General features: G+C 43.0%; 1 protein-coding gene across 1 annotated transcript in view; it reads left to right on the top strand.

The window, feature by feature from the left end:
• Positions 1-23,655, top strand: part of ALK (anaplastic lymphoma receptor tyrosine kinase) — a gene marked incomplete at its 5' end in the record, with an annotated part of 508,673 nt that overhangs the window by 314,381 nt on the left and 170,637 nt on the right. The window contains 1 exon segment of the mRNA XM_010840704.1: positions 3,559-3,686. Coding sequence (XP_010839006.1) covers positions 3,559-3,686 — 128 coding nt within the window.

Below are 23,655 nucleotides of genomic sequence, written 5' to 3'. Positions count from 1 at the left end.
TTCTTATGACTTTTTTTTGCTTTTATGTGTGCATTTTCTGACAAGGTATTTCACTTTCTGACTGGCCTGTCTGTCCTCAAAACCCAGACTGGTGATTCCCTGTAGCAATTCTAAGTCAACACATCTTTCTTTATCTCCATGATTCTAGCAATACGAAATGTGACTGAATATACAGACTGATTCATGGGTCACATTGTCTCCTGTTCTTGCAGTTGTGGAGCAATAATATATTTGATTTTAATCTTTGGTCTTCAGATAACCAAATGGGTGACCTTGAACCAGTCTCTTCATTTCTCTGAGGGGGTGGAACTGAGTCTCTTTGGAGAAATAAGTCTGAGTTATTTGACAAATCTTTCTTCCACCTTCTGTAGAATATTATTGGCCCACTGAAGCTTTCAGGGTTTTGGTAAAGTGTTTTGTCACTAGGACTTGGGTGATTTGCTAGAGAAGTATTGGTATCAGATCAGTATGAGACCTTGGAGAACACTTAACATTTTGCTAATGAAGAAACTAAAACCCAAATGGGTTCTGGGACTTACCATACCCCATGAAAGTCTAGGACCATAATCTGGGACTCAGTTCCCAACCTGATGGCCTTTGAATATACAGCTTCCAACCTCCAGGTCAGAAATGGACCTTGCTATTCACAAACCAACCCTCCTGCCTTCTTCAGTGGACTCTGATTCATTATGATGCAGCCACTCAGCAAAAAATTTGTAGTCAGTTGTTTTCTCAGCAAATTTACACCAAGTTGGAGATACTTTCTGTGGTTGAGAATACAACTGATTAGAAAACATTTAAAATTTCAGGCATTTGGAGTAAAGTGCCTTGTTCAAAGTCATCAGGCAAACCGTGGGCAGAGCCAGAACTGGAAGTAAAGAGCTCCAGAGAGACAACTGGAAGATAATGGATGATGACAGGCCATCCAGACCATGCTTCTGGCTTCCTGAAGTCCAGATGGACTCCCCACAGTGTCATGTTGATTGATCGAAGCACCAGTGCTGAGATGACTGCAAATCCCCAGCATGTGCATATAGCTGCACGTTTGTCTCTATGAGGCTCTAGGTTAGAACATCACTTCCCGCCTTGCAAGCACAAGTAGAGTTGCCACCAGCTAAAGAGGAAAATAGGACCCTAAGGAGCAAGTTTCATGACCATTGGGATGTCAGCCAAGAAAATGGAGGGAGAGAGAAAAGAGAGTGTGTGGTATTCCCCACCCCACCCCCCATAGGGTTTTTGCTGTCTCTTAAACAGATCTGACCCTAGGTATAAGCTTGCCCTTTTTCAGTCCCAACTTCCTTGGTGATAAAATCATGTTTGGCAACTGCTCTGAAAGTTATTAAAGTTGCAGCAGTAAACTATGGGAGGCCAGAGAATTTCAGACAAAAGTTATTGCATCAGTAACTCAGAAACTAATTCCTAAAACTCTTGACACATTTATCCAGAGGGCTAGTGCCAATACAGAAATGGAAATCATCATCAAGGGCCACTGTGTACCTGGAATTAAAATCCATCATTCCTCAGAGCAGAGAGCTATGACTGTGGAAGAATATGAATAGTCATGCCTTTTCACCACCGTCTTCCCTCAAAAATAGAGTCCTTTATTTTTCAGAAGAACAAGAAAAATTCTGCTCTCTTTGTCTCTTTTTCCTTAAGAACCCCTCATTTACATTTTCTTTTCAATTTTTTTTTTCTTTGACAGTTCCACATTTAAATGGAAAGGCCCCTTTTCCTTACTCAATTGCACTGGTTTTATTTTGGATAGAAATCCTGTTGGGTACAGAAACAGAGAACAAACTTCACAACAGCAATAGTCTCTTCTACAGCATCTATTGTGGGGAAACTTAATACGCTTTTATCAAATGGCAGAGGCACTGGCTCCATTGCTCAGAATTAACTACAAAAGAGCATGGAAAGGGAACAGCACTGCCTTCTTCATCCAGCAAACCTCATTGCATGCCCAGCAACATGGCAAGAACCAGAGACACACAATCCCCATCCAGGAACACCCCCCTGAAGACCATAGATTGCTTTGAGTGATGCCTTCCTCACCAAAAGTTAATGAATGGAAAAGATTTGATGGGATCCCATGTCAACAAACAAATGGAGAAATGAATCCTCTAATTCAGTGTTAGAGGACTGACAATATCCTCAGAGTTTTAAATACATATATGCTTTGACCCAGGTTCTAAGAATTCGTCCTAAGATAAACTCACAGGGCTAGCCTCAGCCTGATCATAAAGAGGAAAAACCAGGAGCAATGCACAAATCGTTAAAATGCAGCCTTTGACCTGATCATGTAATTTATATTGATTGTCTTATGACAAACCATTGAGGGAGCACGTATGTGTATGACCTTATATGTGTAAAGCTGTAGCTACAATGCTGCTTACAGAGGTGTTTACCAAGGTAGTCTCTAGATGAGTTTCCAGGTGACTTTTACTTTCCTTTACCAACTTTTCTGAATTTTTAATACCTTTATACTTGAAATTTGGGAGGGTGCTTTAAAATTTTTTTAAACAAAAAGCTAGTCTTTCCCTAAGTTCCTTAGCATGCGTACTACCATACCTAAGCCCAACCTAGTGGTAAGACAGTATGAAACATTGTGATGAGTTAAGGTGAATCCACATGTCAAAATTCATCAAATTGTACACTTTGGATGTGCAATTTATTGTACATTATACCTCAATAAAATTGTTTTTCTTTAAAAGGAAAGAAAATGTGAAATAGTCCAGGTAATTTCCATTCTCCACACAAAGTTATCAAAATAATTATGTATTTTAAAAAACCTGAATCAATGTTGGAAAGTAAATTTGATGTTGCAATCAGTGACAGGAGGCTATTCCAAGAGGTTAATAGCCTGAGTGAGGTGTAAAAATGTTCATTTAGCTTATTCTCTATTCTCTGGCTGTGTCAGTGTCCTTGATTATAGACAGATGCAGAGCTCACATTTGACCTGCTTCTGTCTACTTCTGTTTGCACCTTTTTGCAGAGTCCACGTCAATCTTAGGTAGCTTTTACCCCAAAATACATGCTTCAATGCACTTTAATTTTCCTGCAGTCAATAAATAGCACTTGCTAGCTTCCCTTAAGTAATTATATAGCAAACCCGAGGATTCTGAGATTTGAGGATGAGATAAAATTCCCAAAACCAAGCATTCTTTCCAGAGATAATTATTAGTACACTGATAAATGCTTTGAAGACTATTCCTTCACTCTGCTGGCAGATTTTCTCAGGTGTACATATTTTTTCCTGTATGAAATAGTCCAAAGGTCTGGCGTTGCCTAAAAAGTAAGACAAAAGGCACACCAGTGGCCGCAGTAGGTTTAAGAATTGGGTCTCTGAGTTAGTTGGACAAGAAGGAAATAAATGTGTGTGTGTGTTGCTGTCAGTGACCATCCTCAGAACCACTTAGGGTTCCACCCACTTAGGGTTCGTACAGAATGGAGAACATGGGCCCTAAAGTCAGGGCAGGCATGGGACCTCTCTATAGGTTAGGTCTGCTTCTCATCACTGTTTTTCTGTGTTTTTCCCCCTCTGCTTTCCAATGCAACCAGTTGGACTGTGCTGCAGGGAAGAATTGGGCGCCCAGAGAACCCGTTTCGAGTGGCCCTGGAATATATCTCAAATGGAAACCGAAGCTTATCTGCAGTGGACTTCTTTGCCCTGAAGAACTGCAGTGAAGGTATCTGAATCTGGCTTTCCCCATCCACTCCTTGGTAGCTTGTTGTCTTAAGTAGGTCAGTAATCTGCCACCATAATTAGCTGAAAATGTGCACACTTATACAGAAGTGTCTCCAGTGCTTTGGGTCTGATTCTGAATATTGCCAAGTGGTTCACAGCCCAGCTGATCAATTTTCAAAGATTGAGTTATAATATTATATCTACTTAACTTAAAGCTATATCAAATAGAATATAGTCTTTGTTGGATAACACATTAGCTTAATTTCCCTGGAGTCCAGATGCTTTCAGCTATGGTTTTGTTTTGTTTTGTGGAAATTTTCAAATGTTTACAAATGAATAGAATAGTGCAATGGGCTCCCATATACCCTCAACCCAGTTTCAACAATTATCAACATTCTGCCTTTTTTTTTTTCACATGTATCTCCATCCTACTAACTTGATAATGATTAGTACTTTACTTTTTTCCCCCCTGAGGTAAAATTTACAATTAAGTATTTTTAATGATTTGATTTAAGCTGTTATTAAGGGACAATGTGGGAAACGGTTATATGTGAAAATTCTTGCTTATTTTGTAAAAATCATTAAGGCATGTGTCATTGAATTCCTTTTGCATAACTCCACATTGTGAATTTATTTCAAGATTTATTAACAAGAGAAGACATCTCTCTCCTGAAGAGTAATTTGTCAATTTTTTTTCTTTTTGTCTTTGTTGCCAGGAAACTCTGAGCTAAATGCAATACTCAATCACAGTAAATTATATCTGTGTCGTTATTTGATAAACTTATTTTCCCTTCCCTCTACAGAGTTTTTGATCTTCTATTCCTATTTTCAAGATGATATTTTATATATATTTTTCATTAGACATTGCTCCAAGTGTGATTGGTATGCAGGAGAAGACTGATCATTGATATAGATGTGAGGTTGATCTTTCCTTGATTCTTCAGAAGACCTAGGGTCATCATTATAAATATCCTTTATTATTTTTCCACATGTAAAGGGTATATAAGATGGACTTGAATTGTACAAATCTTTAGGAAACAAGTTGTTTTCATAGCCACTATTCTCCTGCCATGCCTGCCTCTTCCTCGAGGTTCACTAACCTGTGCTATGGAACCTGTGGTCTGGAGGCCCAGGAATGAAGTATAGACAGAAAGGGAGTCTGTGGCACTCCCAGGCCTAACCTCTCCGTTTAGAATGTTCATCAGCAGCCATGAAGGCTCATAACACATAGCCACTGATTGCATGTTGAGACCCAGTTTTGATTTTGAAGCTGAATACAAAAGGGACTCCTTTAGGTAGGGACCCTACTGACCACCCAGTTCCTTACCTTGCTGTTGCTCTTCATTCACTGCTAGCCTTGCAAGAACTTTCACAAAGTGGTTTTCTTTCTTTCTTTCTTTTTTAATTAAAACTGGTTTATGTGTCAGAAAAAGAAAAATCTATCATAACATGATAGATTGAACTTCAGTTCAAATTGAAAAGGTGCCTAGCCTGTGATGTGAGACGCTGTACAAGAAACATATGGTTTGGGAGAAAGCCAGGAGCTTGTACAAATGTTTCCACACTCACTAACTTAGGGATTTGTGAACGTCTCTGGACATCATCAGTCCTCACCGATGTCAAGGGTCCACGTACCGTCCAAAAGAGGTTATGTGTTGAAATGGAGCCAGTTATCAGGAATGTGTCAGGAAGAAGGTATGAGTTCCCAGAATTGGCCTAATCTCATTTCAGCAGCATCAGAAGGGAATAAGAGGCTATAAAACTCCAAGTATTAGGCTCAGCACAAATACTCTTGCAAAAATTCTTTGCACCTGGGAAAGATCTCAACCAGTTGTGCACATTTTTCCTTCCTTACGCCTACGACTTCCTTTCACCTACAGTATTCTCCCTCTGTAGTTTATCTTGCATTTGCAGCAATCCATTGCACAGTTTACAAGATATGTTTCTTTTCTGCTTCTCTACCCTTACAAAACCAAGAGAGTTGACCTCTCTAACTTTCTCTAATGGTCCAGAAAGTGTTTCTTCTGGCAGGACACTCTCTTAAGGAGGAAGAAAAGAAATCTGTCTCTGATTCCTTAAGGAAAGTGGACCTGCCAAGAGACCCAGGAAGGTTCTCATGGCCCAGCTACCTTCCTTCAGAGGCTCCAAGTCCAAGAACAGATGGTTTTCATGGGGAAGCAGGTGTCCTCTGTGCTCCTTCTCAGGTTTGGAATCCTGTGGCCACCAAGAGGTATGAGAGGACCACTGTGGACCTGTGAGGCAGAGAACAGAGTGATCCCAGTGTTTCCTGAGAACTTCTAACTCTTTCTCCTATAATGGAACAAATTCAGGTGCACATCGGGTGGTGTGGACAAGTTGAAAACATAAGAAGTATCCTAAAGCTACCCTCATATATTTAAAGAGAAGGAGTTGTTTTGCAGGCATACCCAAGGCCTGTTTGATGTAGACAAACATCTGTGTTTTCTGAGATCATTACTTCAGTTAGGTCATGAAGGGGCGGAGCTAAGAGAAGTAGTGCATTTGAAGGGGCTGATCAGGCTGATAGGTTTGTGGGATATCTAGTCTACTTTCTACCTGGGTTCGATCCCTGGGTTGGAAGACCTCCTGGAGAAGGGAATGGATACCCACTCCAGTATTCTTGTCTGGAGAATCCCATGGACAGAGGAGCCTGGTGGGCTATAGTCCATGGAATCACAAAGAATTGGACATGAGTTTCACTTTCAGCTTTTCAGCTTGTAGGGTATCTGGTCTGCTTTATATAGACTTCTACAACCCTTCCTTGTCCCACAAGAAAAAAAATGCCATTTTAACTAAACTGGAGATGGGGTCATTGGGACAATTCTGCTCGCAAAAGAGAAGATATCTATCTGTGGGTGCCATGAAGGCAGAGGTCATGACTCCCTCTGAATCCTAACACCTGTTATCATAGAATGTAACAGTTATTAGCTGATCAGTTAGTAAGCAATGAAAGCTCACATCTATGGAGCATTTAGCATGTGCACAGATACAGTGCTGATCCCTTTACACGTGTTAGTTATCTCCTGTGAGCTTTACAATAACACTAAAAACCAGGTACTATTATCCTCATTTTACATATGGGGAAACTGAACCTCACAGATGTTTCTAAAGTTACCATCATTGTATAGTTAGGGAAAGGTAGAGCCACACTCAATCCCAAATCAGTCTGATCACCAAGCCAGTATTTCTATCCATGACATCCTGCTGCCTTAATGGAATGTGTAGAGGCTGGAGTTTTAATTACCTTAGAATTATCTTTGACTCTCCCTTTTATCCCTACATCCGGATGATCAAGCCTTGGGCTCTAGGCTTGTGGCTGCCTCACATTCTATCTGTTGCTGTCTAGATGCTACTGTTACTGCTTCTTGAGTTTATCCTTCTGACTTCATTTCCTCAGCCACGTGCTTTATTCAGGCCTTCATATATGTATTCTGGGACTTTAGCAATAGCTAAATAGACTTCTAGCTATTAGACTAAATAGACTTCTAGCTATTAGACTAAATAGACTAAATAGACTTCCAGCTAGTCTCCCTGATACCATTATCCATCCTTCCCACATTGCCAGAAAAATCTCCTCCAAATTCCCTTTGCTTGTGGCATTTTCATGAGGTTCCAGTAACTTCTTATTGTCTACCACATCAGGAATATGAAGGTTGGGCTGGACCACTTCACTCAGAAGTGAAGACCACTTCACATCAGAAAAGTGATGGCTGCAGATCACCCAGCTGGTTGATGGTAGAGCTGGGATTAACATCAGGACCACCTTGACTCTGACCTTGGTGCTTTCACCACTTCTCAATCCTGCCTGGGAAGCCACAGTGCCTCTGCCTGATTTCCACAGTCATTTACAATCCGGCCCTTCTGTACCTGCCCAACATTATGCCCTCTGTTTCCCCATACCTCTCCTCTAACAGACTGGTGTTCTCTACACTATGTCAATAATGCCTACTTGATCCCAGGCCTTATGTTTTGAACACTGATTCATCATTTAAGATCCAGCTTGGGGCCCAAACCCTCCAGAACATCACTCACAGCTAAAGAAATTATTCTTGGAAGACTTTGTTCTCTGCATCTAAATTTAGTAGCTATTTTATAATTATTTCTCAGTTAGTCATTTTGGGGCCCTAACGAGGTTCAGAACCTTGTCTTATATTGCTTTTATTTCTCCAGAGTGCAGTTAACACCATGCTGAACATATAAGAAACACGATGTAAATATTTGTTGACTGATCAGCTAATCAATCAATTGACAAATGCTGTTCCTGCTTTTATAGCTTTGGGCTATTACCCTATTACTCCCAAAAGAAAGTAGCAGTGAGTGGAAATTACTTGGAAGAGATTTTTCCCTCATCTTGAAAGAGTGGTGTGTGTATTCAGTACTAAGGGCAGGGATATCAACCCTTACATGCCCAGGCTCCCAGGGAACCCTTAACCCTTTCATAATGACTTTTCTTCAGCAGACAATTAAAGCATAGGATTATGCAGTACACTCATTGGGACTCCTCAGGTTCAGAGGAACCTGCTGAAAAATACGTCAGAAGAGCAGGACTAGCATCTTGAAAAGGACTTGAAAACAGTCAGTGTGTTCATAAAATTACGTATTGCAAACACCCACCTAGCACCTTCTATGTGCCTGGTCCTGTCCTATGCACATTCATATATTAACTCATTAATCCTTCCAGCAACACTGTGAGGTATGCATTATTATGATCATCACTAGGCACAGCAGTCACGTACCCAGAGTCTCACAGCTGATATTGGAATGGAGGCCATCTGGCCCCAGCATCCGTGCTGTTAGCTACCACACACTGGTGCTGCCTGTGGAAGGTCACTGCTGGTAAGGACCCCAGAAAGCATCTAATCTGCCTCCCTCACCGTGTGGAAACTGAATGCACAAACACTCAAAAATTTACCTTGAACTTTAACACACTAAATTACTGATTAGTCCAATGTGCTTCCTACCTCCATCTCATTGTCATCAAGTTCTCAGTTTTTCTAAGAAACCAATTCAGAATTTCCCTTTCCCTGCCCAGACGGGTCAAAGGCAGTTTAAGAGGACCACCACACCCTTATCAATAGCGGGTCCCCCATCCATGAAAATCAAGGATGTAAGCCTAAACACATTTTATTGCAGGTGGCCATAGTTCTTTCATGAACCTACAAGAATCAGAACTGAGATTTCCCAGATGAGAGCCACATTCAGCTCACTAACAGACCTTTTCCCAAGAAGCACTCATGGTCCCTTACTCTGTCAAGACATTGTCATACACATTACTTCTAATCCATTCAGAGAGGGTGTCAGAAGCCTCACTCACACTATCCACGGTGCTGACGGTGATTTCACTGACTTCTATACTTCAGGAAGGGGGAGGAATCCGAGGAATACAATGCAGTCAGACCACTGCAGACACCTTAAAACACGTGTCCCGAAAGAGTGGGAGATGACAGCTATCTTAGCCTCTTTGTGCCTAAAATGAGGACATGTAAACTAGATCCACAGTCTTCAAACATTTTTTAGAGGCTTAACTCTTAATTCAAACAAAGTCTTATATAAAAACCCAGGATATGAAATTACACAAGTACAGCTGCCCTAGAGGAAGTGACGGTGAGGAGCCCACCAGTTCCACAGTCTTTGACAAACCTTCCAAATGGGTTTTCATGAAATACAGCTTGAGAGTTGCTGGGCAGTCTGATTTTTAACTCTCCTATTAACCCCAGCTTTTCGATCCTATTATACTGTACTTATTTAAAATGTAATAGCAAAATGGAATTACATTAACCAGACCTTCTTTAAATGATTAAGACTAAGCCCAAGGCTATTGTACTTTGAATATGGGCCATTTCCCCAGACAGACTTTTGTCACTGTGGGTCCTGGCTTTGAGATGCTAAGTATGGAGCTGGTATGATTGTTTCCAATAAAACATGCATGGCATCACCTGGCCCTCTCTCCCTTCTCTTTCTTCTTACTTTATCAAAGACAGTGATGGGCACTGGAGGATATCCTCCTTAGACCAAGAGGGGACAAGATGAAATGAGAGAAGCTACACAAATAGATTCCAATATTTGGCCAGCCATGTGGAACCAATTAACCTTTAGAGTAAGATCCAAAATCCAGCTGGGTAAAATGAAGGATAACCTCATGGGCTCCTGGCAGCCTGGCCCAAACTGGGCATTTTCTGTTCCAAAAGCAAGCAGCACCCCAGCACCTTCCTTAGTTTGTGCTTGTGAAATTACTGTGGAATGCTGTCTTCGGACTGCCAGCAAAAACCTGTCTGTGTAGCAGACTCATTCATCCAACCGTCTGTGCATTCACCCATTCATACGACAGCTATTTACTGAGCGGTACTAAACTAAATGCATAGTGACCTTGATATAAACTTGTTTCTGTCTTAAGATTGAGTTTTGATGTTATGTCTTTAAGATCTCTATTCTACTTGGGACAAACACTGCTCCCCAAGGGCATCCCTGACTTATATTTAGTTTGCCCAAGGTATTGAATAGGTGCTCCATTTGTAGAGATGTCTTCCTCCAAACTAGTTACAATGCACCTTTCTCAGAAAGAACACAGAATGAATGCTGAACCGGCAATCAGGGAATTTAAGTCATGTTTCTACCTCTTCCTTGGTGGCTCAGACAGTAAAGAACCTGCCTGCAATGCAGGAGAACTGGTTCAATACCATGGTTGGGAAGGTCCTTTGGAAAAGGGAATGCAACCCACCCCACTATTCTTTCCTGGAGAATTCCATGAACCAAGAAGCCTGGCAGGCTACAGTCCATGGGGTTGCAAAGAGTCAGACACGATTGAGCAACTAACACTTTCATTTCTTTCACTTCCATCTCTTTAGGCTTCCCAGGTGGCGCTAGTGGTAAAGAATCCACCTGCCAAGCTTGAGAAACATTTTTGACCCCTGGGCTTCTCTGTCTTCTTTACTGTCTGGCTCAGACAGTAAAGAATCTGCCTACAATGCAGGAGACCCAGGTTCGATCCCTGGATTGAGAAGATCCCTTGGAGAAGGGAATGGCAACCCACTCCAGTATTCTTTCCTGGAGAATTCCATGGACAGAGGACCCTGGCGGGCTACAGTCCATGGGGTCACAAAGAGTAGGACACAGCTGAGCAACTAACACTTTCACTTTCAAACCCTGAGTCAGGAAGATCCCCTGAAGGAGGAATGGCAACCCACTCCAGTATGCTTGTTTGGAGCATTCCACGGACAGAGGAGCCTGTCCATAGGGTACAGTCCATAGGGTCACAAAGAGTGAGACATGACAGAGCTACTAAACAACAGCAAACAATGCAACACTGTGGATCAAAAGAGACATCAGGTCTCCCCCAGAATTGGCACACTTTTTTTAAATTTAAAATAGGAATAACAATATGTCAACGGCTGACCCCAAATTGACGTTAATCGTGAGGGTCAAAGGAGAGGATGGCTGTGGAGGTGTGTTTGTGGATGTTGCTCTGAGCTCCCTGACTTCTCTGGCCTCAAGTCTTTGAAAATGAAGCTACTCCCTCTCTGCCACTCAGTTTCTCATGGTGAAACGACCATTCACAGAAATAAATTGAAACAAACACTTCATGTTAATGACAACAACATGCCAAGTGGGTGATGGGAGCTGCAGCATCGCCAACCTGATGCCAGCATCCAAGTGGCCAACACCTGGGTTGGTCTCTTCAAGGGACTGAATCAATCATGCAGTAGTGGATCTATTGCTCAGAAGTGAAAACCAGAGAGGACCCTGAGCCACAGTCTGGTGTCCTCACTTAGTTCTCACTGTGACTACCTGGTGGAGGGTGAACCTCGTTTACCAAACATTCCCCTTCTTGACTCCCGATCTCTAAAACTTCTTGCCTGTTTTTTACCTGTGGACTGTGCTCTTTAAAAGATAGGCATTAGAATGACTAAAATTTCATTTAGCCACTGAGATCTACTCACATTTCCCTGAGTGCCTTCCCACCTTTAAGCTTTTTTTTTAGCTATGCCCCCTCCATTCCCAATATCTGCTTCTCCCAGTCTGCCACATCTTTCAGATTTCTGCTCAAATATTATCTTCTCCCAGAAGTCTCAGCCCAGAATTGTGTTTCTATATATTTCTGTTTTAAAACAGCCTACTTCTTTCCAGAGTTATTTATGTGTCTTGCTCAATAGATGCTAGGTTCTATTTTTTTAAAGACTGTCTTTTAAAAAAAAAAACTCTACATCCCAATTACCAACTAACAGTGTTTTTCCCATAGTAAGTAGTGAATAAAGGTTTTTTTGTTACAATGTAGGAGAGAGATTACAGGCTTTGGAATCAGAATCAGTGTGGAATTCCAGCTCCATCATTTACCACCCTTTTGATCTCAGAGGAGGTTTCTTTTTTTTTTTTTTTCCAATCTGTGAGTTTTGTTTCCTCATAAGTAAGTGGGACTCAGTTCAGTTCAGTTGCTCAGTCATGTCCGACTCTTTGCAACCCCATGAATCACAGCACACCAGGCCTCCCTGTCCATCATCAACTCCCGGAGTTCACTCAAACTCATGTCCATCGAGTCGGTGATGCCATCCAGCCATCTCATCCTCTGTCATCCCCTTTTCTTCTTGCCCCCAATCCCTCCCAGCATCAGAGTCTTTTCCAATGAGTCAGCTCTTCGCATGAGGTGGCCAAAGTTCTGGAGTTTCAGCTTTAGCATCAGTCCTTCCAAAGAACACCCAGGGCTGATCTCCTTTAGAATGGACTGGTTGGATCTCCTTGCAGTCCAAGGGGCTCTCAAGAGTCTTCTCCTGCCAGGGTCCAGCCCCGGTGGAGTCAGAGGATTTGAAGGGGAGACGGCTTCGGCGATGAGGATACGATAGAATTAAAGATATATAGAGTGGTTAAATAAAGATAGCTCAGTGAGAAAATTCAGTGGAGAAAAGAGGCTGAATAACTTGGTTTACGTGGAAAGCCAATAAAATTCCAAGATAAGGAATTTGAGTCCCTACGTAGGCCATGGGTGTCCTCCCGCTCTCCTGAAGGAGAGGAGACACTAAGGCCTCCCTGGTCAGATCTTAGAAGCCCAGGCAAAATTAGTAGGCTTAACGAGCCTCCATGCTCCAGATGGGAATTCAGCCAGAAGGTGAGAGAAAGAACGACATGGGGAGACCAAGCTTTGGTGAACAAGGCCTGCACTTTATTTTCCAAAGTAGTTTTTATACCTTAAGTTGTGCATAGAGGATAATGGGGGAAGGGGTAGAGTCATGCAAGGACAGCAGTCCTTGATCCTAATTGAAGCCAGGCTTTCTTCCTGCAAACTTATCATATGCAAAAGTTTAGGTGATTTACATCATCTTCTGGCCAGGAGGCCTGTTAACATTTTATGACCCTTTCTTCAGAAAACTTATTTTTCTCTAAAGGTGATTATTCTAAAGTCAAGTGCCACCCTCCAAAAGCATTAGATAAAGTTGCATTCCTATAGGGCAAAGGTGTGGTGGGCTATAACAAGAAAAGAATTAACTCAAGGGTCCAAGGTTACAAACATTAAAACTACTACTTACATTCCTATACACCAATTATATTAATCAATACACTCCCAGGGACACAGTAGGTAAGGGATATGGAAACTTAGCAGCAAACATTGGCCCAACAAGTGAAAAACCCCTCACCAATACAATTTCTAATCAATCTTTTAACTGCTCAAAGGAATCTTTATTTAGACAGTTTAGAACATCTCATGCCTCTCATGGTTGGGAGGCTGTGAACAATCACATGTGGCCGGAAGAACCTGTTCAGGCAGGCTAGAGGACTTCCAAAGGAGTTTGTAGGTTGAAACACTCTTGTCATGCCCAGGAACTTTATTAACTGGAGCTGTAAGTTAACTCTTTTTCAGAGAGAGGTGGTGGGGGACAGCTCCCCATAAAGTCAGAGGTGTAGGTGAGAGCACAAAGCAGTAAAGTAGGCAGACTATGGTTTTGGGGGTCGATGCTCCAGAATTTCCAGGGGGACTCCTGAGGCTCGATCCCGCCTTTGCGGATGCCGAGCCTCCTTTCTCATGACCTTCGCCACGGGCAGATTTCCTCACGCTGGCTCCCAGCATTCTCCAACACCACAGTTCAAAAGCATCAATTCTTCTGTGCTCAGCTTTCTTCACAGTCCAACTCTCACATCCATACATGACCACTGGAAAAACCATAGCCTTGACTAGATGGACCTTTGTTGGCAAAGTAATGTCTCTGCTTTTGAATATGCTATCTAGGTTGGTCATAACTTTCCTTCCAAGGAGTAAGCGTCTTTTAATTTCATGGCTGCAATCACCATCTGCAGTGGTTTTGGAGCCCCCCAAAAATAAAGTCTGACATTGTTTCCCCATCTATTTCCCATGAGGTGATGGGACCAGATGCCATGATCTTCGTTTTCTGAATGTTGAGCTTTAAGCCAACTTTTTCACTCTCCTCTTTCACTTGCAACAAGAGGCTTTTGAGTTCCTCTTCACTTTCTGCCATAAGGGTGGTGTCATCTGCATATCTGAGGTTATTCATATTTCTCCCGGCAATCTTGATGCCAACCTGTGCTTCTTCCAGCCCAGCGTTTCTCATGATGTACTCTGCATAGAAGTTAAATAAACAGGGTGACAATATACAGCCTTGACATACTCCTTTTCCTATTTGGAACCAGTCTGTTGTTCCATGTCCAGTTCTAACTGTTGCTTCCTGACCTACACACAGGTTTCTCAAGAGGCAGGTCAGGTGATCTGGTATTCCCATCTCTTTCAGAATTTTCCACAGTTTACTGTGATCCACACAGTCAAAGTCTTTGGCATAGTCAATAAAGCAGAAATAGATGTTTTTCTGGAACTCTCTTGCTTTTTCCATGATCCAGCAGATGTTGGCAATTTGATCTCTGGTTCGTCTGCCTTTCCTAAAACCAGCTTGAACATCTGTAATATATAATTATGGGTTTTGGGAAATTAAAACTGATATTGTATGTAGAACCCCTAGCACAGTCCTTGGCACGATGAATACCATCTCCCTCTCTCTCCCATGTCCCCCGTCTGAGCTGAATGTCCCCATTCAGGAACCAGGACTGAATAATTCTGTAGGACTAGCCCATGGTGTGTTATATGTTGGCAGGGTCCTACCCACCTTTCATTTATGTTGTTGCTGTTTGTTTTCATTTAATATACTATCTTTTTAATCATTTATTTTATTTAATTGTCAGTTTATAAAATTTAATTTTCGGTAGTAAATGTTTACCAGCTAGCTCGCAAGATTTCTGAAAATGTAACAATCAGCTCTTACCAGTGAGTGTGAGCTGGCTATAACCCACCACTGCACTCTTCCTTTCCCAGATTGTTTTTCCTAAATCCCAGACATTATATTATCTTATCCATAGACATTTCAGCATATACCTCTAAAACCCCATCTCCAACAGAGATCCTGATAACCCAGATCTACATTTTGATTTCCAAGGCAGCTACTTCTGTATGCTTTTATCTTTAATAAAGTCAGTTTTTTTTTTTTCTTTTGTGACTCAAGTGCACAGAATCCAGTTTCCCCAAAGGAAAAGGACCGTTTAATCCCATGGGGATGGCTGAAGTCCAGGGAAGACCCTGAAAGTACATTGACCCGACTATCACATTGCCTCCTCAAGCCAACTAAGCGTGCAATCTAAAACAGCCAGGCCCCAGCTGGTGGAACCAGGAAAGAACTTTGTCCGCCCCTCCTTTCCCTTCTGATGCATAGCTGCTGTTGGCAGAGACTTTTATATTCTGGAATGGCTTACTTATAATCACTAATAAAGCCAATTAGAAATGCCCCCACAAAGTGCCTAGGAACAAGAATGATTGCTTGGGTGACTGTTTTAAACATTCGACCATTGAAAAATCACCTGGAAATGGGGGCAGACACAAAAGGTTTTAAAATATAAATAAATAAGGAACCAGTGTGCTGAGGTCATTGTACTCCCAAAAGAAAATTACTTTCAAATTACAGCTACATAAAAGAAATAATTGAAAAGATTAATCACACTAAAATAATTGGTCTATTTTACAAGTAATTTGGAGCAATATTCAGTCATTGACATCAATGTCTAGTAGTAAAATAGCAATGAATTCCATTCTCTGACTAATGTATTTATTTTATTAATGGTACTAAATGGTGTTGTTACTGCTTATAAATATTTCATAATTTTTAATTCATTAAAATGTTCAAGGAACTTCCAAAAGTATTTATTAGTTTAAGTCATTCTTAGTATTCCATATGCGATTGCCATTCTGCTTGGGTAATTAAAAAAATTATTGTTTTGGGTAATGGGAGTCTCTTTCAATTTGGAGGATTAAGCCCCAGTTATTAATGAGACTACTGCTCCAGATGGTGATGAATGAGGGGCTTGGTGAAACTGTGTTCCCTTTTTGCATCTCTAAGGTTCCTCTGTAGCCATTCCGTAAAACCTGGCCCTGGAGCTGTGAGGCAAACAGGGTGGACCCAGATAAATTAATTCCGGAGATAATAAGAGGAGTGTCAGTTTGAACATTGGTTTCAATCCACTACCTCTCCCACCCCCATTTCATCTTCCTGAAAGAGCTGACAGCAAAATTCATATATTCCAACCTCGCCTCCTGTTTCTTTCATTCTTTGATAGAGGCCATAACAGGTGAAATGAACAAAAAGATGCAACAGAAAGAATGGACACCCAATACTGAATAGTGGAAGGAGGATAGGACTTGGATGAGGAAAACATGCATTTGGGTCTTGAGTTGTTTGGGTGCCACATGTCCATTATATCCTGCAGTCCTAGATCATTCATGTGTGAAACACAGACCGTGGATGGTACCTGCCCCAGGGTCCCTGTGGGGTTTGAACGTGTTCATCTGTTTGCCTGTGTAAAACAGTACCTAGAACCTAGTGGGAAACCAAACAGGATTAGTTCTACTCTTCTCTAAGTCCAAAGAGTGTGTCATGGTGGTGTGCCAATGGCCTCAGCAACTCTTAACTAACTGTGCTATTACACAAACAGTTGGTATGAGTCATCAAGGAAAATCAGCCATAGTGAATTGTACAACTCAGGGGCTCAGTGAAGTCTAAGGACATCCGCTAGAGGAGGGACAGGTTAACTCTGCCCAATAGGTCTGAGATCAGGCTCACTGCACTGCCTCCAGAGTGTCATCCACACAGGAAATGGCTAAAGTCATTTGGCTATAGGCAAATTGGGAGGGGCCAGGATCCAATAAGTGGCTTGAGGTGAAGTGGGGCCAATGCTTCTCGAACTTGGATGCTTGTGTAGTGATGTTGTGGGGGTTGATTCCACAGAATCAACGTGATATGTCTTTCCAGATTGGAGTTGGGGGACATTTTCTATTGAAATTAGCAGGCTATATGTTGGGCTCCAGTGCAAACTGTGCACAATTAATAAAATACCTTTTCTGTTCATAGCGATCCCCCAGATTCTGGAAGTGACTTCATCCTTCTCTGCCACTGGGAGAACAGCAGAGGACATGTTGGTGAAGCACCATTTCAGGGGGACAGAGGGACATGGGTCAGAGGAAGTACAGACAGGCCTGGGGTCAAGCAGGTACCAAAGGGGAGGTATCCTCTCAGTGCAAGCCACGGAGGAAGGGCAGGGTGGCAGGCAGAACTCCACTGACACCAGAAACCAGCAGCAGGGCCCTGAGCTACCTAAGCTACCAGAAAGGCTCAGTTCCTAAAATTTAGGTACCAGGTCAGGGACAAACTAACCAAATATTAGACTGCAAAGTCCCCTGTGCATTGACCTAGAGCTTTTAAACTTCCTCAAGGACAGAATTAATCTCAGAGTTGGTTTGGTTTGGTTTGGTTTGGTTTGGTTTGAAGGAGGATACAGGGAGGGGTTTGTAAACCTTATCTGAAGACCTGGGAGACATTTTACTTCCTCTCTTCTGGCACCCCTGCACAGGGCTCCTCACTTCAGGGGCTCGGCAACTTCCGGGGTAGTATGGGCTGAAGGAGCCATTTGCTCTGCTTGCTGGGGGGCATAGACTCAGAATGCTGGAGCCTAAGTGGCTGGGATGTGAGGCTTTTTCTCTCTTCCCTCATGGTTATTTTGCCATTTTTGGCATTCTACATCCTCAAGTCATGCTGTGATCATGGTTTTTGTGGAACTTTAGTTTGCCTTTCTTGTTGTGATTTGTTTGGGGAAGAAACACTGAGAGACTAGTTGCTCTGCAGCTTCCTGGAAAGCCCTGCAGTGTAGAGTTTGCAAACCACAGGACAGACGGTCTCTGGGATCCCTCGTTCTCTCAGCTCCATCATTCTGGGATTCTCTCAGCAGCATGTGGGTGAATGCAGTCTTTTGGCTTTTGCTTCTTCATTTAGCTCTTAGCCAAAATTTTGTATCTAGAAAACGCTTAACGAACATTAACTAATTACCCTTCATTAATCATTCATGCAGCTGGTACATCAGGGTCTTACCATTTCCTTTAAGAACATGGGTGTAATATCCTATCTGGACCCCAGCTCCCACTCAGGGGGCAATGGGGTCATCATGGCGGCACTGGGATATTCCGGAGCTCACTAGGGGAGTGGGCCGGAAGGTGGGCATGGGCTCTGTGAGGCTACAACCACACTGGGATGCCCTTCTATTCTAACGAACAGGAAGGACGAGCCACATTGCCAGCCAATGGCAGCTGAGAGGCAATAAGCTTTAATTAGAGGCTTCTTCCAGGAAATTCATATGAACATAATAAGTCTGTTGTCTTAAAAGGCCCAGAGAGGTTAAATGCCTCGCCTTTCTTTTTGCTTTTATAAGCTGATCTTTTCAATCGTTTGTGAAATGTAAATATAGTGAGGACATTGACTCTGAAGAGCTCCCCACTGCTCCAGGGACAGGTAGCCCGAGTCTGGGGTCAGGAGGCAGCCTGTCAGTAGGTTTATGGCTCAGGAGCACAGAGCAGGGCAGGCAAACGAGCTGTCACAGCTGAGCGCAGCAGAAGGGAGAAGGTCACTTGGGTCTCTGTGAGGGCTGGGAATGAAGCAAGCTCCCTGTGCTGCAGGCCCAAGAGGTCAAGGAGAGCCTGTGAGTAGCCTGAAGTCTCTGTCCTATGAACTTGGGCCCACGAGTATATAAAGCTAGGGTGAGGAATGCCCAGAATTACATTATATGGATAAGAATGGAAAATATTCCTTGTAATGGTAATTACAAGGAGAGATGTTTTTCTGCTTATCTTACCATCTCAGGAATGATATTTTTCTTTACTGTTAGTATGCAAGCACAGACTTTTGCTCACTGGCTGTCATGTGCTCTCATGTTATGCACACGGCACATATGGACAGTAATGTTAGAGCCCTGTTGTCGGGCCATTCTCTGCCATCCTTCTCCTGATGTGGCCCTTTTCCCATTCCTTTCTCTCATCCCTTACCTGTGGCATGTGCAATGCCAAAGCTTCTACTCCATTCAGAGTCCTACCTTTTGTTTACTCTGTGATAAGAAATAAGTAAAGGCAGACAGATCATTTCCCTTCTCAGTTGTTTGTTTGGGCATCCTGTGGACAGCCTGTCCCTACATCTCCCCACTCTCAGCCTTTCTTCCTTCCGTCTCCCCTAGGCTGTGGATGTCTTCATCTTTTTGTTTGTCTGTTAACCCAGTATCTTCTCAACTCTCTTCCTTTCCTTGTGAGAAGAAGAAAATCGGGCCATGGAATCACTGTGGCCACTTCAGTTATCAGTGAGCCTGCTCTGCTTTCATTCCAGGCACAGACCTCTGGCTCTGCACCCATGGACAGAAGCTGAGACAGGCAGGTTGGATGGATCTGGGATGGATCTGGGGCATGCATATGTAGAGTCTTCCTGTCTTTTTCTTCTTATTCTAAGCAGAGATTTTCTCCTCTCCTCCTTTTTCCCTTTCCCCATGTTTCCTCCCTTCCCTTCATGAACCTGTCACCCTCTCATTCAGGACCTCACCCACCCGCAATGCATATGCTCTCTCTCTTAAACACACACACACACACACACACACACACACACACAGAAAGAGGGGGGGGGGAAAGGCATGAACATGCTCAGGAACAGGGAGAGGTTTTGAGGGACATTCGGATGTGGGACTCCTAGAGAGTGCCTATGGGACAAGATCATCATCTTTAGTTGAGTGAGGTCTTACCTAAGATGGAAGTCTTTCCTGGTGTTGATCACATGGCAAAGGCAAGGATCTAGGTAGATAAAAGGATCTGGTATTTTTTTCTGAGCATCAAGAAATGAAATGGGAGTGAGCTCTTGGGTACTGGAGCTGAGGTTGCACTCACTGCATGAGAAGACACTAGAAGCCAAGAAGGAAACGTCACTGGGTTTAGGAGAGCTCTCTTCTTGGGTCAGCAAAACACAGAGTCTAAGCTCATGGGGCACACCTGAAGTTTTGTCCCTTGTCTTTCCCAGTCTTCAGTAGAGTCACATTGAACATTCCAGCTTACCTTGGTTGTAGTCCAAGAGTTTTGTATGGGCACTGTCTCGGGTCTTAAAGGGTTTAAATGTCACTCCTGAGACCAGATTGAAGATGGTAGTAGTGATTTATAGGAATCTCCAGGGAAATGGCTAATCTTCAAAGAAGAGGGAGGAAAGGAGGGAAGAAAAGAGGAAGGGAGGGAGCCAAGTCTTGAGATCTAGCCACTCCCCCCACTGTGAAGTTCTCTTTCTGGACCAAAGTTGAAGATTCTGATCTTCACTGATAAGGAAGGTGGGATCTCCTTACCTGGGATATGTGCAGATGCATCAGTTGGGCTTCCCATCTTCCCACCATCTCGAAACTGGACTCCACAATAGAAACCCAGCCTCCCAGAACCAAGGCTGGAGACCTTATTAAAGAACCCAAACTCTTTAGGCTTTTCTAGATTTTAAAAAATCTTTCTTTGTTCTTCCATGTTTCTGTATTATCTGGTACAACTTCATCAGAGGCTCCGATGACATATGAGGTCCCCCAGTCTCTAATTGTTGGTTGTTGCTTTTCAGAGACAAAAAATAGAAAAGGAGCCACACAGTCACAGTCACTATTGTGGGCTCTTTTGTCAGGTGTATAACTCCTCCTTCCATACCCCACCCCAGCCTTTGGTTCCAATGCAGACAACTCCATTCATGTGCTATGAGCTCTGTCCATTTTCCCCTCCTGCTAAGTTGCAAGCCTTCCACCTCATCTCTGTATCCCTGGCACTTGGTTCAAAGCCTGCAACACAATAGGGGCTCTTTGAGTTTTCACAGAGTGTTAAATGAGTGAATGAACAAATTAGTCTAGAGGGAGCAGTGTGGAAATTGTCTGTGAATGCAAAGCCGAGTGGAAAATTGAGATCAGCAGCTGGAAAGTGTAAACAAGGCAAATGTATCAACATTGCAGATGATTTCAGATGTCCCCTTAGTCATTTAGGTGGACCTTCTACTTTGTAAGTATAGGCAGACAAACACACCCATAGCATGAGCTTAAATTCCGGATTTTCCATGCCAACATAATAATAAAAATCATTAATACTATTATTGTTATTGTTATCATTATTGCAAGAGTGGACCCTCCAGTATACACCATCTAGAAACCCCTTCTGGAGTCCTGAACACCACCAGGACTAGACAGGTTGCTGACCCATGATGTACTCACCTCCATGCTATCTACTCAAAATAGGACTTTGAGGTGGCTCTGAGGATGTTACAGAGGAATCAAAGAGCAGAGGTGCTTGTGGTGGCTGTATTCTATCAACTCTCTTGCGTTCTGCGGCTTCAGTGAACTCTACAGTTCTTCACTTTTGAAAATCACAAGTTTGATATCATTTAGCATCCGGAAAGGAACTAAATTAATCCCCCCCACTATCCCCAGTTTTACAGGGTAGCATACTGGGACCCAAAGAAGTTAGGGCTCTAAAATTACCAAGTGGCCAAGTCATGGCTTTTGACGTCCTATCCCATTTTTGTTTTCCTTCAGTCTCTTCCTACTACTTCTCAGCATTGGAAAGATTAGAAATTGGTTTTAGCATCTATATATTTCTGTTTCCCACTGCCCACAGAGCCTCATGCCAGATCCTCACCATCCAGCACAAGAGCCTGGCACAGACCAGATGTTCAATAAGAGGTTTTAATTGAAACAAATGGAATGCACAGCATCCTGATAAAGTATTAATGGGTGATAAGCATACTGGAACCTTCTGTCTCAGCCTGTATCTTCAGAGATACCAGCCCACGCTCAGCCCAGGAAAAGGGCATGCCTAAGAGGAGAGTTATGGCAGGGAAGAAAATCCAAACCAGGTTATGAGAAGCAGCCCATTGGAAAGGATTTTAAATATCACATAGAGGATGTAAATTTTACAGTCTATATGCAAAACTTACAAATTAAACTTCACTTGGCTCCCATCTCTGTGGATGGCAAATAGCTTAATCGAAAGTCAACTCTAAGAGTCAACTCGGAACTGGAATTTTCTCTGTCCCTTTTGGCTAGTTCAGACTCCTCCCCTCTGCCCTTCCCATTCCTCTGGGGAGCCAGTAACAATGCGAAGGCCCTGTGCCAGTTGGTAATGAAAGAACCATGTACTCTGGCCTTCCCTAAGAGACTCATTCACTCCCTGTTGGTCTTTGGTCATTGAGCCAGGCTCCTGAGTGTGACTGAGGGAGTGAGTCCTGGCTTGCAGGTCCATGTGGATCATTCCAGCTCCATCCACAAGCCTCTCCAGCTCTGTCCACACCCACTTAGCCACCTCTGGACTCCTCAAAGGAGATACTAAGGCTCCTGACACCCTCCTGTGCTGCTCTGGGTTCACAGTCCCTTTCTGCCCTCAGCCTCCCAGCTGCCCCATCCCTCTCTCCTGACCCTACTGAAGCAGCCCGGTGCTAACCCAGGGCACACAGGTCTTCCTGTTTGCAAATATCCTCAAACTTCCTGGTCTCTGTCCCATGCCCTCACCAGGCCAAGCCTTTCCCCAGGTAGGAAATGTATAACCCTTGTTGCCCTAGCAGAGCCACATCATTTGTTCTCCTTTTCTTATTGTCTATGGGGTCTATTCCACACCATTGTAGGTTCTATCTCACTCTGTGATTTTTATTTATGGGGTTTAAGGCCTATGTTTTAGGAGTCTTATTATTTCTTGGTTCTAGGTATTCAAGACTCAATTTTTTGACTCCAAGGTCTAATTTGCTCTTGAAAAAGTCCTGATCTTACTGTTGAAAATCTGTATTTTCAAGTGTATGTGGCCTCCCCCATCAAAGGCAATGCCTGGAGAAAGCAATAGCAACTCTCTAAATGGAAGTGAGGGAAAGTGTCTGCAAAGCTCAAAAGAAAGAAACCTCAGAGGGGTGTTCAAAAATACCATCATAATTTGAATCATAATTTTCCTAATCATGATAATGAATGCATGCTAAGTCACTGTCATGTCCAGCTCCTTGCAACGCCATGGACTATTCTGCCAGGCTCCTCTGCCCATGAGATTCTCCAGGCAAGAATACTGGAGTGAGTTGCCATGCTCTTTTCAGGGGATCTTCCCGACCCAGTGATTGAACCCATGTCTCTTACGTCTCCTCCATTGGCAGGCAGGTTCTTTACCACTAGTGCCACTTGGGAAGCCCAATCATGATAATATCATATTATCACAGATCCTGACTCCAGTTGTCCAGCTGTGCCTCCAGCTAAATAATCTCCAGAGAGAGCTTTCAGTTCCCCCTTTTCAATGATCTTCCTGGAAAGAGTTCCACAACTATTTTGATGGGAGACAAAGACCTCTAAATATTTCAAAGTTCTACGATGGTGCAGCCAACATCCATCCCTTCTGGATGTGGACTGTCACCCTGAGTCAGGGTCAGAGCCCCACAGTACAGTGTGAGCATCTCTGTGGTCCAGCCCAGAATCTCCCCTGACAAGAGATCTCAACCTAAAGCAAACCCAGTCTGGGTTCTGTGATGGCCAGATTCATTTTTTGAAAGCACTTCTTCATCTGTTTCCTTCTCAAGATTCCTATAACATGTCAAATCAAGCTCAGAGACCTTGAATTCTCTCTTCTCTGCCCC

The sequence above is a fragment of the Bison bison genome, unplaced genomic scaffold (genome assembly GCF_000754665.1).
Source record: "Bison bison bison isolate TAMUID 2011002044 unplaced genomic scaffold, Bison_UMD1.0 scf7180017864145, whole genome shotgun sequence".
In the NCBI taxonomy this organism is placed as follows: domain Eukaryota; kingdom Metazoa; phylum Chordata; class Mammalia; order Artiodactyla; family Bovidae; genus Bison; species Bison bison.
This window is presented reverse-complemented; position numbering and strand designations above follow the sequence as displayed.